Consider the following 19,776-nt stretch of genomic DNA (forward strand, 5'->3'; position numbering starts at 1 on the left):
GGAGCCCGGCTTCCTGCACTGTGTTCGGTCCGGTACTTGCGGCCGAAATACGTCCGTCAATTACGGACGTAATTAGTGTGTGTGCACATACCCTAACACATGTGTTACTAATAATTTTTTGTGTGTTTTCTTACAGGTTCGGTCGTTGGACTACGGAGGATTCCAGGACTACTTTGATGACAGCTTTTTTTTTTATTAATAAAATGGTTAATGAGGGCTGTGTGGGTTTTTTTTTTATTTCAATAAAATATTTTTTCTATGTCTTTGTGGGTTTTTTTTAAACTATATTACTACCGCCTTAGTAATGGCCGCCGGCTGATTGACAGCATCCATTGCTAAGGCGGGGCTTAGTGTTAGCGGATGCAGAGGCTAACACTAACCCCCTTTATTACCCCGGTACCCACCGCCACCAGGGGTGCTGGGAAGAGCCGGGTACGATCCAGTACCTGACCATCTGTAGTGATGGTCGGCCACTGGGGTGGCCGCAGGCTGGTATTATCAGGAGGGGAAAGGCCAAAAACAGTGGCCCTTCCCACCCTGGTAATGCTGCCTGCTGCTGCTTTATTGTATCTGGCTGGTTATGAAAATGGGGGGGACCCCACGTCATTTAAAAAAAAAATTATAATTGGAAAGAACGATGTCAGGTCCCCCCCAATTTTCATAGCCAGCCAGATACAACACAGCAGCAGCAGGCAGCATTACAAGGGTGGGAAGGGCCACTGTTTTTGGCCTTCCCCAGCCTAATACTACCAGCCTGCGGCCACCCCGGTGCCTGCCCGTCACTACAGATGGTCGGGTACTGGTTTGTACCCGGCTCTTCCCAGTACCCCTGGTGGCGGTGGGTACCGGGGTAATAATGGGGGTTAGTGTAGCCTCTGCATCGGCTAACATTAAGCCTCGCCTTAGTAATGGAGGTTGTCAATCAGCCAGCGGCCATTACTAAGGCGGTGATAATAAAGTTTAAAAAGATACAAGCACATAGAAAAAATATTTTATTGAAATAAAAAAACACAACCCTCATTAACCATTTTATTGAGAATAAAAAAAACACCGTCATTGAAGTCCTCGTATCCGAAGTCCAACAACCGAACCTGTAAAAAAACACAAACACACAAAAATAATCAGTAACACATAAAGAAGCAAAATTATTATTCTTACCTATCCTGGGTCCAGCGCTGGAGCCGCAATGTCAGCGAGCTGGGCCCTGTATCTAATCCTATCATGTGTGATACAGTCTGCTGAGCTGTGTATCTAATCCAATCATGTATGATACTGTCTGCTGGGCCCTATATCTAATCCGATCATGTGTGATACTGTTTGCTGAGCCACTGTATCTAATCCTATCATGTGTGATACTGTCTGCTGAGCTGTGTATCTAATCCGATCATGTGTGATACTGTCTGCTGAGCCACTGTATCTAATCCTATCATGTGTGATACTGTCTGCTGAGCCACTGTATCTAATCCTATCATGTGTGGTACTGTCTGCTGAGCCACTGTATCTAATCCTATCATGTGTGGTACTGTCTGCTGAGCCACTGTATCTAATCCTATCGTGTGATACTGTCTGCTGGGCCACTGTATCTAATCCTATCATGTGTGATACTGTCTGCTGAGCTGTGTATCTAATCCTATCATGTGTGATACTGCCTTCTGAGCCACTGTATCTAATCCTGTCATGTGTGATACTGTCTGCTCATCCACTGTATCTAATCCTATCCATAGTTTATAGGGTCGTAGTGCTATAGATATGCTATGCTGTCTCATATACACACATTTTTTTGGGGCGGACACATATGTATTGGGGCTATTTCCCGGACATTTTAAGCCCTGAGGGTATGTTCACACGGCAGCGTCCGTTACGGCTGAAATTACTGTGCTGTTTTCAGGAGAAAACAGCACCGTAATTTCAGCCGTAATGGCATGTGCAGGCGTCTTTTGCTGCGTCCATTACGGAAGTAACTGAAGCTGGTTTTCCATGGAGTCCATGGAAAACGGCTCCATTTACGTCTGAAGAAGTGACAGGCACTTTTTTACGCGCCGCCTTTTGACAGCGACGCGTAAAAAAAAAAATGACCGTCGGCACAGAACATCGTAAGAGCCATTCAAATTAATGGGCAGATGTTTGCCAACGCTTTTGAGCCGCATTTTCGGACGTAATTCAATGCTAAAACGCCCGAATTACGTCCGTAAATAGTGTGTGTGAACCCAGCCTTAGTGACGCCCCCGGCTGCTAGTGCTGCATTGTTGGGTCACTTAGGAGACCCAGCGATGCAGCTGAAAGCAGACCGTCGGCCATGAGAAGTTTGCGGGGGGGGGGCCCAGTAAGAATTTTTGCATCGGGGCCCATGAGCCTCTAGCTACGCCCCTGTCTGCAATGTACATATTTTGAATGTCCGTGTCCGGTCCTGCCCATTAAGTTGAATGGGGATGAGTCAGGCAGAGCATAAATGTCCTTCATGTGACAACTACTTTAATCCGTAATCCAATGTTGCCTATTTTGTTTAAGCAAATTTACACATTTTACTTAATCTCATGGTTTAAATAAAACATTGAGTAATTTTGCAAATAAATAGCTTTATTGAGTTTTTTAATTTGATGTTGTGTTCTCCATTCATATACAGTACATTTCTGATTTTAATACTTCAGTGCTCCATTCACTCTTCGACATGTGACCTAACCGCTTAGTTCTATGAATATAACGGTCATCTCGGCTCCCACAATGCTCTACTCCCTAATACCAGGAGTCCAGCAGAATTCTGATTATATCTTTTTGTGGGAGCGATCAATGAAACCTCATGTAACTAAAACTCTGTGCAAGATAAGAAAAGCTTCATTTTTACGAAGATTCTCAACTTTACTTGACTTAGGCTTCATTCACATCTGCGTCGGGAATCCATTCATGGATTCCCTTTGAGCTTTCCGTCAGGGGAACCCATGAACGGAATCCAAACTGAAAAATGTATTTCAATGGTGACGGAGTCGGTGCAAATGGTTTCCAATTGTCACTGTTGTTTAAGGGTTTTGTCGTTTTGACAGAATCATTACCGTAGTCGACTGCACTATTCATTCCGTCAAAATGATGGGACCCTTAAACAACGGTGACAAACGGAAACCATTTGCACCGGAACTGTCACCATTGAAATCAATGCAGTACACAAGAAAATGGCGACGGCACTCTGCGAACACCAATGGCACCGAAACACTATAAATAAATAAGCATTACTGCTGAATCTACTTACAATAGTGAGGTTCAAATTGTGTGAGCCCACCTGCCACGACAAGGCGTCCTCTATAAGGTGGGTTCCTACGCTGCAGGTACATCCAGAACTACATATACTTGGGGATGGTAGGAACCAATGGTGATGCAAACGGAAACCTATGGTTTGCGTTGTTTCAGTTTGAGCTCCGTTCATGGCGTCCATTTCCCCTGTGGTGTCAATTTCCGCCGTTCATTTTCCCTGACAGAAAGCTCAGACGGAACCCATGAACGGAGTCCCGATGCAGATGTGAACAAAGCCTTAAACTGTGAAATATTGTAAAATGTCATAAAAACACAGTTTTCCTTTAAAAATTTGATGGGTTTTTAAAAAATAAAAAAAGAATACTCCCCTAGCCTCTGTTCTACATGGTCCCTCTTCTGGCCCACCTCTTCAGAATGGAGTGGACAGGCAGATACTGGTGAGTGATGTCAGCATCTATGCCACTCACTCAGACTGTGCTGATGTCTAATTACAGGTCTCTGACTACAGCTTCCCCCATATTGCCAATGGATGGAAGCAGTAGTCCGAAGTCACAGAGACCTCCATCGCCATGCCTACTACAGGGATCACGCTCGTGGCTAAAATCACAATACTGACTAAAATCCTACAGGAGAAAGGATGTCAGGGCTGAATATAGGGCATTATATCCAAAGAGTCTGATATATTTAAAAATTGGTCTTCATTCTTGTATCGCTTGAGATTGTAAGGCTATATTTACAGTTGCGTCAGAGGCTCTGTTCGCAGATACCGTCATAATTTACACTGACTGAACCACATCAATGGGGTCTGCTGGGTACCGGTCCTTCTGTGGTATGTCAGATCTTGCACGGCAGGTGTGAACAGAGCCTTGTATGTATGTTAAGTTATGCTAGTTATAGGCTAGGTAATGTTATTGCAGTGGGAATATTGTTGTTATAACTCCACGTTTTTGGCTTCCAGATAAGTGATCGTGACACTTGAGTTTCCAAAAACTGACACGGGATCATGGTCATAAAAAAGTTTCCCCATCAGCCTGGTCTGGTCACATATATCGTTTAAAGTAACTCTGACAAAGTGCAGAATATTATACTTTTCAACAAACCATCTATTCTATTTTGTGATGAAATATAATGCTAGTTTATGTGGATGACCCATCGTCATGACCTTTGCTTACACGTGGCAGTTGTCTTCTCTCATAAGTTGCCCATTATGTGGCATTCTCCATTTTTCATGAAGTTTTAGAGAGCTGTCCTGTTGTCTCACCCATCAAACTTAATATCTGTACTGCTTATGTTTGCTTTTTCCATGTTCCTGCAATTTTATTCTCAATGTATTAAATTTTTCCCTTGATAATCCATGTCCTTTCCTAAGCTTGTTTGTAACACATTTCCATTTTTTATTGGCAGCTGTTTCTAAATGTTTTACCCCAAGACAGAAGCCACTGGATAAGTAAAACGGCAGAGTTAAGAACGTGGTATAAAAAGATTAAGGAAATAGTAAGTGATATTTTCACTATTCTCCAATGCTGCTTTGAAACAATGTCTAGTTGAGAGAAATGTAATGGTGTTGTGTTTGTCTGATTTTAGCATATTACAAATCCCAGGAAAGCTGCTGGACAGCAGGACTTAATGATAAATAATCCATTGTCACAGGATGAGGGGGTAAGTAGACATCCGTCTCAGGACTGCTGCATTAAAGGAAACCTAACCCAATATTTCATTTCTTATAACAAATAAGCCTTGTTGGAAAGCTCCGGTGAGGCTTATGTGCCGGGCGCAATTCGCCTCACTAAACAGTCGGCCTAAATACTTATCGGCTGGATGAAATCTATTGCCCTCCATTCTATGAGCCCTCTCAGCCATCCTGCAGAACAGAGAATTTTTCTAAAGATGCCTTATAAGTTAATTCTGAGCGAGTAGAAGGGGTCTTCCGTTCAGGACCCTCATCTATTAGCTAGAATCTATATGCCATAAATTTCTGTCATAATACAACCTTTTAAATGAAAGATTGTACAAAGTAGACAGCCCCTTTAAAAATAGCTCAGACTCCTAAGAAACAAGAACAGCCCTTAAATCTGTTCACGCTTGCAGTATCGGCGATTGGCATCACTGATGTACCTTATGTCTATATTATGCCATGTGCCCGATATTAAATTGAATGGTTTAAATACAGGAAGAGCGAGCTACTAATCCACAGCACTCTAGCAAAAAAAAAAACAGCAGAGCATGCTGGGTTATTTCTGTATGTTAAAATACTCTAGTCTGGCGGCCCCTTAAGGCAGCTGAGGTGTTGCCGTCTATGCGGCTCTGTTTGCATATGAATCTGAGGCTCGGTCTGAAACCTCTGCAGATTCTGTCGGATTTTACATGTAGAGTAGAGCTCTATGCAGCGTTAGTCTTCCTGTCAGAGGAACGGACACCATGAAGAAACCTGTTGGGCAGCGGTCGTATCCATCATGCGGCATATCCGGCACAGTGTCATGTTTTCCATTATACTTCTAAACGGAAACCACAACGCAGATGTAAACCAAGCACTAACCATGGTATCGTCCTGTCCTCTAATGGTGGTTTGAGCATAGCCTAACCTAGTCCCTATAATCTCTATAACTCACTGTACAGCTATTATAGAGGACAGGCGTTTATAGTATATTAAAGTATATTAAATATTACTTCTGGCTAAGGAATTTTGCATTTTACAATGCTTGATTATCAAAAAAGTCAGAATTTTGCCCTTTATTAAATTATGTTGCATGAATGTCCTTATAATAGGACTGCATTATGACAAAGGTGTCATCAGGTCATTTTCATATTAATTCTAATATATATATATATATTTTCATAGAGTCTCTGGAATAGGTTCTTTCAGGATAAAGATCTCCGAGCGATGGTTGAGCAGGATGTTAAAAGAACGTATGTATCCAAGTTGTGTTTTTGATTGTCGTATTAGTATTTCGACCCAAACGCATAGCATGAAACTTCTAGGACCTGATGCAAACACAATACCTGATGTTACAGAGGCTGTACGTGATGACATCATACTGTAGACTCCATAAGAAAAACATACTATTCATAGCGGTGAGCGCAACCTCATATCGGCTCTTTTCTCATGATATGATTATAACCGATTATTGCCGATTATCTGTGAGTAATCGTCACTAAAATCATATTACGCTCTATTCACACTACATTCGGGTGTCAGCGTACAAGTTTGAAGCGTGCCAAAGAATATATGCAGCAGACTATAGGACTGTATGCCTATACAGCTCATATATCTGCCATCGATTCCCATTGCAAAAAAATGTATACCGCACTGTAAACTTTATTTTTGCAGGATCTGCTTGTATTGAAAAGCATAGAGAACTACACTATTCAATGCAGTTATATAACCGTGTATAGCTCTATAACTCCTTTGACATTCATTTGGCCCATGTAAACCTATGGGTATGTCACATATTCGGCAGACGTAGCTCGTAAACCTGATGTGAACAGAGCCATTAAACTGACTTCACCATTTTCATTCCTGAATGATGGAAAGTCAGAATGTCATAGCAGGATTTATAGATATAGTATGTTTTTTTGGCACTTAATAGTATATAGAGTTTAATTTATTACAGTCCTAAGCATTGATGCTTACTATGTGCTCTTACCGAATATTTATTTTATTAGGAAAATTGGGTTGCAAGTAAATCCATATACCTGAAAATACTATTCTCTATGAAGAGAGTAATTGTTTTTGCTGTTGCAGTTATGAATGCCTTTTCAAGTCCACAGCGTGGTGTCAATGTATAAATTCAGAAGTCTAAATATTACTTAATACATTCTGTAGACAAAACGACACCTAAACTCCGAGATGTCACTTACTTTACTGACACAACAGCAACCGTCCTTTTATGAGTGTATATTCTCACAAAAAAAAAAAAATGAAGCAAATATTGCCAACGCTATTGAATTACAAGGTGAACGAGTGGCTTATAACATAGAGAACAAAATAGCCCCATTTTTTTTTCCCCTTTTTAATTTGACCTGTCTACACTCCTGGCATGCCTGTTTAAGTAAATACATGTATTTCCCATGAAGTAATCATGGAGTACCTTTCCTTAGAACTTTGCATTGTTCTGTTCCTCTGTTATTCCTCCTGGAAATGTATGAGTATCTTGATAACTAGGCGTTACCATTCTCCTTGTTAACCCCTTTTTTATGTTTTTTTCCATCGTCGCATTCAAAGAGCTATAACTTTTTTATTTTTGCGTCGACATAGCTGCATAAGGACTTGTTTTTTGCGGGTCAAGTTGTATTTTTTAATAGCACCATTTTGGGGTACATATAATTTACTGATTAACTTTTTTGAGGGGGGAATATAAAAAAAATAAGCAATTTCGCCACACTTTTTTGCATCTTAAATTTACACCATTTACCGTGTGGTATAACTATCATAATAACTTCATTCATTGGGTCGTCAGAATTGCGACGATACCAAATTTATATCGTTTGCTCATGTTTTACTACTTTTAAATAGTAAAAACACTTTTTTTTTCAAAATTATTTGTTTTTGTGTCGCCATATTTTAAGAGCCGTAACTTTTTTATTCTTCCGTCGATGCAGCTGTACGAGGGCTTTTTTTTTTTTTTTTTATTGGTACCATTTTGGAGTACATGCAACTTTTTGATCCCTTTTTTTATTAAACTTTTTTTGGAGGCAGGATGAACAGAAAACAGCAATTCTGGCATTGTTTTTTATTTTATTCGTTACGGAATTCACGGTGTTGGTTAAATAATGTAATCATTTTATAGTTGGTGTCGTAAAGGATGCAGCGATACCAAATATGTGTAACTTTAACTTTTTTTTTCATAATAAACCATTTTGTAAGGGGGAAAAATTGGGTTTTTAATTTTTTTTTTACTTGGGAATTAAATTTATTATTAACCTTTTTCTTAAACTTTTTTTTAGTCCCATTAGGGACTTCACTATGCGATCATTTGTTTGCTTTTATAACACTCTGCAATACTGCTGTTTTGCAGTGTATTATTGCCTGTCAGTGTAAAATTGACACGCATCTGTTAGGCCATGCCACGTATTGGCGGTCACTAACGGGTTAAAAATGTGTGTCCCTACACAGTCTCAGATTATCAGCACATTGTTTGTATGTAGGGACATATCCTATTGGCAAGCGGAATGGTAACAGCCAGTTTCTATTTATTTCATACATTTCCAAGAGGAATAACACTGTATTCCACAATTAAGAGTTGCAAGAAAGTTGCTCCAGAATTTTATTTCATGGGGAATCCAGGCATCTACTAAACAGACATGTCAGGAGAGGTGACCGGTCATCTTTAATAACAGGCAGACTTCTCTCCGTATAGATGAATGACCACTTGTGATGCAGTATAATTATTAGTATTATATTATATATATTATAAATAATATAATTATATTATTAAAATATAAAAGAAAAACTGTTAACTGGCGGAAGTAGGGAACCTGAAGGTTTTCTTTAATCATTTATTAAAGATAATAATATAGTAATCTCACTCCTACAGAATATTTTATATGAGGAAGTCAAAATTTCCATTTATTTCCGAGCGCTTTCACAACTGCACTGATTAAATTGAATATTGCTAATCATTCCAAAATGAAAAATCTCTTCCAGATTTCCTGAAATGCAGTTCTTCCAGCAAGAGGATGTGAGAAGTATCCTCACTGATGTACTTTTCTGTTATGCAAGAGAGAATGAACATTTGCTTTATAAGCAGGTCAGATAATAAAATACCTATAGGATGCATTGTCCTATTGATTATTGCTGTACATTATGTGAAATATGAAACACTTTGTTCCTCTAATGCAATCATTACGGATGAATGTGAAAAATGATCACTTACCATTGTCAACTACTTTTTTCCTCTGATTATTTTGTGGTTTTTAAAGTGAACTGTATATATTTTTTTTAGTAGTAACGCTACGCATTAATATTTCATTAAAGAATATCTCCATGGGAAAATTATAAAGGGAAAGACTGTTAGGGTTTAATTCAGATAGTTTTCTTACATTGCACATTGGTTGGAACACTAAACTGAACCCTTACCCCAAGACTCAGTGCTGGGAAGTAAAGCGATTTGGCTCTGTTCATAGTAGCGTTATGGGCTTTCTGTTATGGTTTCCAGTAAATTTAGTCTGCAAAATAATGTAATCTGCAGCGCTATTCGTGGTGTCAAAATTACTGGATCCTGGACAGAAACCTGACGGATCCCATTATAAGTCTATGGGGTCCGTCAGCATTTATCCGGATTTTGAAGACTAATGTGGCATAGCTGTCATGACTCTGTTATAAACAGTAGCTATGGTTTCTTGTGAACAGAGCCTTACTCATGTCTGTCTGGCCAGGTGTGTGCAACCTGTGGCCCATGATGCCATACTGTAAAACCGTCGCCCACCAGGATCCAGACATACTTGCAGGGAATTGCTGGGCCCCATACAGCCAAGGATTCTGGGCCCCCCTCCATTACCGGGAGTTGGCAACGGAAAGTGGTGCGCTCACATTTGTACGTTATGCGCGTTAACTAATTTTTGTACTGATGTCAGATACAGTGAACTAAACCATGGGTCAGGCACATGACCAGTTAATGCCCTGGATTTAGTTAAATTCAGCAAAAACTTATCCCACTGTATGGCATACAGTGGGAAACGTCGCCCGGAGAAACTCCTGGAGTCACTGTCCATAAATGGACAGTGACGTTTGTAGCTTTCCCAGGGCTGGAGTCCCCGGGTAGAACTTCTACTAGAGCTCTGCCCAAGGACTCCGGCGCTGTTCCTGTTGTCCATTTATGGACAGTAATGTCAGGAGCTTCCCCAGGGCAGAGCGATTAGGATTCTCTGTCTGGGGACACCGGCATTGGAAAGCTCCTGACATTATTGTCTATATAGTTTTGTCAGGAGCGGCATACGTGGGATCTCTCAGGATGGAATAGTTTAGTCTACTACACTATTCCATCCTTCAAAAAAAGCTAAACTCCGTTCACATGAGTTATACTCTAATATGTAGTGAATTTTCAGTACGCAATCCGCACCGAAAATAGGAGAGTTTTATCCATTTGCCAATTTAAAAGTAAATTGTTCTTCAATTACTCTTCCAACCTACATGTATTTGGTCTTGTTTTTTTTGTTTTGGAATGTTTTCCTGTTCTCTATCCTATCTGTCACGACGCGGGGTGTGGACCCACTGTGCCGTACCGTGTAGCGGGGTGGGTAGCAGCTGGCCAACAAGGTACAAAACAATGTCTATAGTTCAGAACGGGTACCTGAGGCAATGTAGACAGTAGCGGAAGCACGACTTGACTTTCACAGCTGGTGGCACCGTGGATGCAGTGGAAGACACGTCTTGACTTTCTCAGTAGATACGATAGCACGGGATACAGGGTACAGGCAGCAGGAACGGGTAACACTGGGAACTAGGAAACACTGGGAGACCATTTGCAAGACAAACTTAGGTATACAACAACGCTCAGACGAGGAACAAGTGGGCAGAGCCCCTTTTTATAGTCCAGCTGCCATTTGGGCTAATTATTGGTTGGTGACGCGTACTGGCCCTTTAAGGCCTTGCTGGCGCCCTGCGGGAAGCAATCCGAGGACCCGGAAGAGAGTGCCAGTGTCTCCCTGGAGGGAGCTGACGCCGAGAAGACAGATGTACATGGCCCGGGCCATCAGAGGGTAAGTCTGAACGACGGCCCCCGGCCATAGACGTTACAGTATCCCCCCTCTTACGTTCCCTCCTCTTGGGACCAGAGCGGGAGAGAAATTTCTTCATGAGGACAGGAGCATCGATTTTCTCCTCTGGCTCCCAAGACCTCTCCTCTGGACCAAATCCCCTCCAATCCACCAAATAAAACGTCCTTCCTCCCACTTTCTTGGTGGCCAGGATCTCCCCCACTTCGAAAGTTCCAGATGAACCGCCAGAAGCCACTGCGGAACTAGGAGTCCTGGAGTAGCGGTTCAGGACCACGGGTATCAGCAAGGAGACATGGAAGGAGTTAGGGATCTTGAGGGTAGGAGGCAGTCGAAGCTTTTATGACACAGGATTGATCTGTAGCAGAATCTCGAAGGGTCCAAGGAACCTGGGAGCAAACTTGCAAGACGGCACCCTCAGCCGGATATTCCTGGAAGACAGCCAGACCTTTGTACCTGGAGGCTCTCGTCTTCTAGTGTCTGCCTTTCTCTTCATGCGGTCCACTGCCAGCAGAATAGAAGATCGTGTCTGCTGCCATATCTGTAGAAAGTCCCTGAAGGTCGAGTCGGCTGCAGGCACCTAGGACATAGTAGAGCCAGGCAGGGGTATTCGAGGATGTTGGCCGTAGACTATGAAGAATGAACTGGAGGTGGTGGACTCACTGGTATGGTTATTATAGGAGAACTCCGCCTATGGGAGCAGCTGCACCCAGTCATCATGTCGTCTGGAGACAAAGTTCCGCAGATAGTTCTCCATAATTTGGTTAACCCTATCGACTTGTCCATTGGACTGAGGATGATAAGCTGAGGAGAAGTTCAACTTTACACAGATTAGGCCGCAGAGTGCTCTCCAGAACTTTGAGGTGAACTGGACCCCTCGATCTGAGACAATATGCAGAGGCAAGCCGTGCAGACGGAAGATGTGTTGTATGAAGAGGTCAGCTAGTTGAGCAGAAGAAGGCAGGCCAGTGAGGGGAACAAAATGAGCCATTTTAGAAAAATGATCCACCACCACCCAGATCACACTGCATCCCGCAGAGAGAGGCAGATCTGTGACAAAGTCCACAGCAATATGCTGCCAGGGGGCATAAGACGCAGACAGTGGTTGGAGCAGACCGGCTGGTCTGGAGTGGGCAACTTTGTTTGCTGCACACACCGTACAGGAGGAGACAAAGTCCATGACGTCTTTGGGCAGCGTCGGCCACCAGAAATGACGGGCAATTAGGTCTCGGGTCTTACGGGCACTCACATGACCTGCCAGCTTGGAACTGTGACCCCAGTGAAGAATTCTTCCTCGGTCAGCCAGACATACAAAAGTTCTTCCCGGAGTAATGTCTCTAACCTGCAGAGGGTTAACAGAGTAGATGCAAAAAGGATCGATAAATTTCTGTGGGGACTCCACAGTGTCCTCTGTTTCAAATGACCTAGACAAGGCATCGGCCCTCACATTCTTGTCGGTAGTGGAGTTCGAACCGGAACCATGCAAAAAACAATGACCACCTGGCTTGACGAGGATTCAGCTGTTGAGCCATCTGTAGGTAGGTCAGGTTCTTGTGGTCTGTGAAGACCAGGATAGGATGAGCTGCGCCTTCCAGTAGGTGTCTCCACACCTGCAGGGCCAGCTTGATGGCTAGTAACTCCCGATCCCCAATCGAGTAGTTGCGCACTACGGTAGAAAACAGCTTGGAGTAGTAACCACATACCACCGTCTTGCCTTTTGAACCTCTCTGGAACAAAAGTGCACCAGCATCAACAGAGGAGGCATCCACCTCTAACGAAAACTGTAGGGATACATTAGGATGATGAAGAATAGAGGCTGACGTGAAGGACTTTTTTAAGGTTTTAAATGCGACTTCCGCCTCTGGAGTCCATACCTTGGCATTCATACCCTCTTTAGTGAGGGTAGAGATGGGGGCTGTCAAAGAAGAGAAGTTGGGAATGAACAGTCTGTAGGAGTTGGCAAATACCAGGAAGCGTTGTATGGCCCTTAAGCCTTGGGGTCGTGGCCACTCCAGGACAGCCTTGATTTTCTCAGCGTCCATTTTGAGACCCTGATCAGAGATGATATAGACTAGGAAGGGTAGAGACTTCTCTTGGAACACGCACTTCTCCAACTTGGCGTAAAGATGATTCTCTCTTAATCGAAGCAACACCTGGTTGGCTGAAATCAACGGCAATGGGTACCTGTTCTTCACCGTGATCTGATTGAGACCACGGTAGACAATGCAGGGTCAAAGGGATCCATCCTTCTTTTTGACAAAGAAAAACCCGGCTCCGGCCGGGGATGAAGACTTTTGTATGAAGCCCCTCTACAGATTCTCCTTAATGTAGGCCGACATAGACTAGGTCTCTGGCAAGGAGAGAGGGTATACTCTACCGCGAGGAGAGGACGAATCAGGAACCAAGTCGATAAGACAATCGTATACTCTATGTGGTAGCAATGTCTCTGCCTCCTTCTTGTTGAAGACATCAGAGAACTGAGAGTAACAAGGTGGCAACCCTGCCAATGACTGATGCGGAGAAGGCTGGGACCGATGGACATGCACCAGACAGCGAGACACTTGGGACCCCACTGGAGAACCTCTCCAAAGTTCCAATCCAGGACTGGGGCGTGTAGACGGAGCCAAGGCAAACCCAGCAGTACGGGGTTGACGGCCTTGGACAGGACATACAGTAAGATGAGCACAGAATGAAGTGCTCCCACTTGAAGTCTTAATGGCTTAGTCACAGACAACACTGGGTCAGGCAAAGGCAGTCCATCTACCAAGGCAACGATCAACGGTCTCTCCAGCAAAACAGTGGGCAATTGAAGAAGATCCACAAGGTCTTGGCAGATGAAATTGGCTGCGGAGCCAGAGTTCAGGTAGGCAGAGATTGGATGAGGTCTCTCGCCAGCGACGATGGTCACAGGAATGAACAGTTTGGAAGAGCGTTCTCTATTAAATGCTGAAGCGCCCAGGGTTGTCTCTCCAACCAATCTCAGGCGTTGGGGTTTCTTTGGCCTCTGGGAACACAGACGCATGACATGGCCAGCGAGGCCGCATTATAGACAGTCTAGAGGTGCGCCTGCGCTGTTTTTCTTGGACGGACAGTTTAAGCCGATCCACCTGCATCGGAACTTCGGGCGCAGCAGAAGAACAAGGCAAGAGGGGTAGCTGGAAGTTGGGCGCAAGTCTAGGAAGCCGTCTCTCCTGTAGAATCTCTTGAGATCTTTCCCTGAGCCTTATGTCCACTCGGGTAGCCAGTAGAATCAGATCGTCCAAGGCAGCTGGGAGATCTCGAGCAGCCAGTTCGTCCTTGATCTCGGGCGATAGGCCATGCCAGAAGGATGCTACCAAGGCCTCATTGTTCCAGGAAAATTCTCCTGCCAGAGTCCGGAACTGGATGGTGTAGTCGCCCACGGAGGCGTCCTTCTGGCGCAGGTTAAAGATAGCAGTGGCTGCCAACGAGGCTCGTCCAGGCCTCTCAAATACGTAACGGAACAACCGCATGAACCCCTGGAAGTCTCGGGTCCCTGTCGTTCCCAGATTGGATTCGCCCATGCCAGGGCCTTGCCGGCAAGTAGAGATATAATGAAGGTGATCCTGGCTCCATCCGAAGGGAATGCTCGGGCATGCAGAGTGAAGTGGATATGGCATTGATTCAGAAACCCCCTGCATGAACTGGCGTCTTCATGGAACCGAGGTGGCAATGGCAACGAGAACCGAGGGTCCAAACTGGGGCTGCCAGGAGGTGTAGCAGGAGGGTTGATCGGAGAAGCTCGAATAGGAGCAGTGGAGGAAAAAGCTAGCGCCCCTTGCTGCTGTGCCTTGGAGTCTACTGCCACAAGGAGTTGATCCTGTCGTGCTTGCAGATCCTGCAGGTCCGCCTGCATGCCTTTGGAGGATGACAGGCTCTTGACTTGGCCAGCGGAGTCCAAGGCCTGAGCGTACTGTCACAACGCGGGGTGTGGACCCACTGGGCCGTACCGCGTAGCAGGGTAGCAGCTGGCCAACAAGGTACAAAACAATGTCTATAGTTCAGAACGGGTACCTGAGGCAATGTAGACTGTAGCAGAAGCACGACTTGACTTTCACAGTAGGTGGCACCGTGGATGCAGCGGAAGACACGACTTGACTTTCTCAGTAGATACGATAGCACGAGATAAAGGGTACAGGCAGCAGGAACGGGAAACACTGGGAGACCATTTGTAAGACAAACTTAGGAGCCCCTTTTTATAGTCCAGCAGCCATTTATGCTAATTATTGGTTGGTGAAGTGTTTTATAATTACAATGACTGTTACAGCAGGGGGACAGGATGGGCGCGAGCGTAGCATGGGGGGGCGCCAGGGGAGGAGGACGCAAAGGGGGACAGGGGGCCTGAGAGGGGGGGCCCCTTTTCTTCAGCCATGTGGTCGGGCTCCTGACGGGAGTACCACTAGTACTGCCCTGATGGCGGCCCTTCATACTTGTCTGTGTCTGATGGTTCAGGCTGTCAAGGCAGCTGCATCCTTCTGATACAGAGATCAGAGTGCCATCATAGAAATCAGTGCAGGACATGCTCACATGTAGTTCCATGTCAGCGAGAAAAGGGGTGGTGAGGAGTGGCATGCTGCGCAGGAACATTATCAGGCAAGTACTAATGGGGCACTGCGTGGCTGCCACTGATATTAGGGGGCCACTGTGTGGCAGGCACTATCGGTATCACTGTTAGGGGGGAATTATCGGGCTTTATGAGTTCTAATTTAAGCCTCTAATGTGGACCTTTCATCTCTCCTGACATGTTTGTTTCAGTAAATACTCGAATTCCCCATAAAATAACAGTTCTGGTGCATTTCTTCTAAGAGCTCTGTTCTGTGCCATTCCTCTGTTATTCCTTCTGGAAATGTATGAATAAATTGGGTGATACCATTCCTCTTCATAATGGTGTGTGTCCCCACACACTCTAAGGGATTGTCCACACACAATGGAATTGCTGCAGAAAATTTGTGCGGCAATTCCGTTGAAAGTCAAAGGCTTTCCGTGCGGCAAAAACGCACCATTTCCTGCGGTTTTTACTGCAAATGGTGCGTGAATTGCTACGTTTTTCCCAATGTTGGAGATGGAGACATCACCTCTGAAAAACGCAGCAATTCTGGACAGATTCCGTAGCCGGAATTGCCATGCTGCGGTCCGAAAATTACACGCACTGCAGGTCAATTTGGGTAAGGAAATTTTACGCAGCATGTGGATTAGATTTGCTAAATCTCATCCACTATACTGCTACTGTATTCTGCTGCGTTTTTTCCGATATCGAAATTCCGTCTGGAAAAAACTCGTCAATTCCGCAGCGTGTGGACGAGCCCTAACACTGTACAATCAATGCTAACAGTGTCAGTCTATGTAGGGACATGCCCTATTGACACAGGGGAATGGTACCGCCCAGTTGTCAGTTTATTCATAGATTTCCAATAGGATTATCAGAGGTATAACATAATGAAAATAAATATATATATGATACTGCCACATTTTCAAATCTCGGAGAAAAACGATAACACATTATTAAAACCGCATTGCGTTTGGCATGAATAAAAACCTCAAAAACAATAGTGGAATTGCTGTTAAGTCATATAACAAATTTTGTGCACCCCAAAATGGTGCAAAAAAAAAATAAAAATACATCCCATCCCACAAAAAAACAAGCCCTGATATGGCTATGTTGACAGACAAATAAAAAAAGTTGTGGGTCTCGGAATGTGGCAAATTTTTTTTTTCTTTTTTTTTTTTTTTGCTGTTTAACATGTTCTCATTCTGCGAAAGTACTAAAACATAAAAAAAAACCTATATAAATTTGGTATTGCCCTAATCATACCGACGCAAAAAAATAAAGATAAGATATTCTTTCTAATGCACGGCGCATGACGTAAAAAGAAAGTGGCAATTGTTTTTTCCCCATTACCCCCTTAAAAAAATTAATAAAAGCTAACCAATAAATTGGATGTACCCCAAAATGGTGCCAATAAAAATTACAACTTGTCCCGCAAAAAACAAACCCTCATGCGGCTTTCTCAATGGAAAAATAAAGATGTTATAGTTCTTAATTAAAATGAAATAAATCTGTCCCAAAATATTATTATTATTATTATAAATGTTTCAGTTCCTACACATATCTGTGGCTGAAACTGCCCATATAAAAAAAGGCAGCAAAGGCATAGACCTGGGCTCCAACGATGCTTTTTTATATTGTAGGATTTGTTATCGGAACGGAATAAATCATGTCTCAAACAAGTTCCCACCAAACTGAGTTCTGGTCACAGTTTGTAAAAGCAGACGGAGAGCTGTAATATGGCCAAACTGCTGTTCCTCCCTTGAGGAGGTTAGACTACCAGTTGCCAATTGAATAATTTAAAGCCATATGTTCGGAGAGCTAAAAGCAGAGGTTTATGAGTTTAAAACTAAATAAACCTTCACGTAAACGGATGCGATATCCAGTTGGGTCGCAAGCTAGTTCACTTGATAAATCCATTAGCCACTATTAAATGTATCCTGACATGTCAGAGTAAATAATCAGAGTAAATAATCGAATACAACATTAATGGTGTTGTCCAGGATTAGAAAAACACAACCGCTTTCTTCTACAAATAGCACCACACATGTCCACAGGTTGTGTGTGGTATTGAAGCTTTGCCCTATTCACTTCAATGGAGCTGAGCGGCAATACCAGACACAACCCTGGACGCTTCGATAAATTAATTTGGAAACTCAATATTACCTTTTCCCTTGTTATTGGACAGTGTCGGAATATTTACTAGACAGGTCAGGGGAATTGACGGGTCCTCTAAGGTTTCAGATCACATCAATGTGTAACTGTAGATGTCTAAATTTTAAAAGGATATGTCACAGGTGATGGACTTCCCACTGTATAGAAGCCTCTTTCCTATGAAGGGGGCTTTAATTTGATGATTTCATCTCTGGACTTGTTGGCATGCTATGTGTACAAAAGCCAAAATTTGATGTCATGTGAAAGGTTTGATTTCTCTGTACTACACGAATGTAACACAGATTGGAAAGCTCTTATATAAAAAGAGGGCTATTTCATGGCTTTTTTCGCCCGCGGCCAATGTATCTAATGCAAGGACCAAAAAACGCTCGTAAGTGAACGCCGTGAGTTTTTTTCTGCCTCCCATTGATTGATTTCAATGGGAGGTCCGAGGCAGAAACCATGACAAGAAAGGACAGGCCACTATTTTTTTTTGCGAGTGGCCAAAGCCGCCCGGGAAAGAAAACGCCTCTGCCTCCCATTGAAATTAATGGGGGGCAATTTAGACTGTTTTTTGGCACTGATTCCGACGTGGTTTTTGCGTCACAATCAGCGTCAAAATCGGCGCCAAAAAAAACTATGAACAGGGCCTAAGAGGGATATGGGTCTCCAGGATGGGCCTCTTACCAACCACACAGACTGGCCATGGGCCTTATCTAGACATGGACCCATGGGCACTGCCTAAATAGTCAGTCTGCCTCTGACTTGAGGGTATAGTTTGGTGGTATATAGTCGTGTTTTGGCATGTAAAACCAACAGTTTGGTAATTTATGGAAAATAGACAGTCATATGAATATGTAATAAGCATAAGATTTTTTTCTGTCGGAAGGTTTCACACTATCATATAAAGCATAGGGAGAAGTGCAATATCCTAAACCAGACTTAGAAGAGGCTCCGCAAACTCTTTATATTTAACAGCTATAAGAAGTTTGGAGAAACATAGGGGGCCTGCTAGCTGAGACTCATTTTCACGTTAATGCCGTTTTTGTATTAGTTTTCGACAGAGAACATTGGGAAAAGACACTAAAGAACTTTGTAAAATCAAATTACGTTAACTAAGCAATAAACAAGTTAGGAAATGCATATTTCCAAGCTATGTTAACTGCAATGTGAAAACGAATCGTTAAGCCAAATAAAAATTAACGGCGAGCAATTTTTTTTTCCTTATTTTATTTTTTTATAAATTTCCTTGGTCGTAATTATTCAACGGTGTCCATTCCAACAGCGTTAAGTGAATACACCCCAGGCACGTCAAGCACAGAAGTGGGAAACCGTGTATAATTTTAAACAAAGTCTGTCATTTACTGAACTAGAAAGTAATATTATTACTGGGTAAGAATTAAAACGGTTTAATTACCCCCTGCCTGGGTTTGATATCTTGAAGATGCCTTACAGAGAAATAACACCTTTCTGCATAAGGAATGAATATTTAACTTGATAACATTTAAAAGAAGAGAAAAACTTAAGTCTCCTCACAAGCTGTTAAAGCCATTACTTTGTAGTAGGTGACACCCCGTTTAACATAGACCATATTGTTAATAGTTATGGGGTTTTATTGAATTAATGAGACTCTTATCATGTAGTAGAATGTCTTGCTGAGTTAATTGAAACTGCATAGATTACATAAATGGTATTAATGAACTTTGACTGCCTGATGCTCCAGCTTTAATAAAGACTGCTTGGTGGGCTAAATGAACACAGGCATATAAAGAACAGGTTCAATTTTGCGAGCCTACAGGCTGTTGACAAACAAAACTTTACCTCTGTTTTCTTTTTCTACTTTTCTTCCTCTGTTTCGCAGCATTGTTTCCTAGTAGAACGAGAGCATTGCGGGAAATTCTCTTCTACCAGGCAAAAGTCACACTTTAGGCTGTGTTCACATCTATGTCAGAGGCTCCATTGGGTGAAAAATGACAAAAGAAACAGCGCAGCATGTTGCGCTATTTCGTCCAGTAAGACCAGGACGTCCTCACGCAAACCTGACGGACCCCGATTAAATGAATTGGTTCCGTCGGGTGGTGTTAGTGTCCGTGATGAAATGT

General features: G+C 43.1%; 1 protein-coding gene across 3 annotated transcripts in view; it reads left to right on the forward strand.

Moving 5' to 3' along the window:
- The window catches only part of TBC1D5 (TBC1 domain family member 5), a 475,979-nt gene that overhangs the window by 269,634 nt on the left and 186,569 nt on the right, over positions 1-19,776 (forward strand). For all 3 annotated transcript variants that reach the window (XM_075827228.1, XM_075827227.1, XM_075827229.1), the window contains 4 exons: positions 4,648-4,737; positions 4,828-4,902; positions 6,083-6,150; positions 8,888-8,990. In XM_075827228.1, the coding sequence (XP_075683343.1) occupies positions 4,648-4,737; positions 4,828-4,902; positions 6,083-6,150; positions 8,888-8,990 (336 nt within the window). The remainder of the gene's footprint in view (positions 1-4,647; positions 4,738-4,827; positions 4,903-6,082; positions 6,151-8,887; positions 8,991-19,776) is intronic.

This window comes from Rhinoderma darwinii, chromosome 5, assembly GCF_050947455.1.
Source record: "Rhinoderma darwinii isolate aRhiDar2 chromosome 5, aRhiDar2.hap1, whole genome shotgun sequence".
NCBI classification, from domain to species: domain Eukaryota; kingdom Metazoa; phylum Chordata; class Amphibia; order Anura; family Rhinodermatidae; genus Rhinoderma; species Rhinoderma darwinii.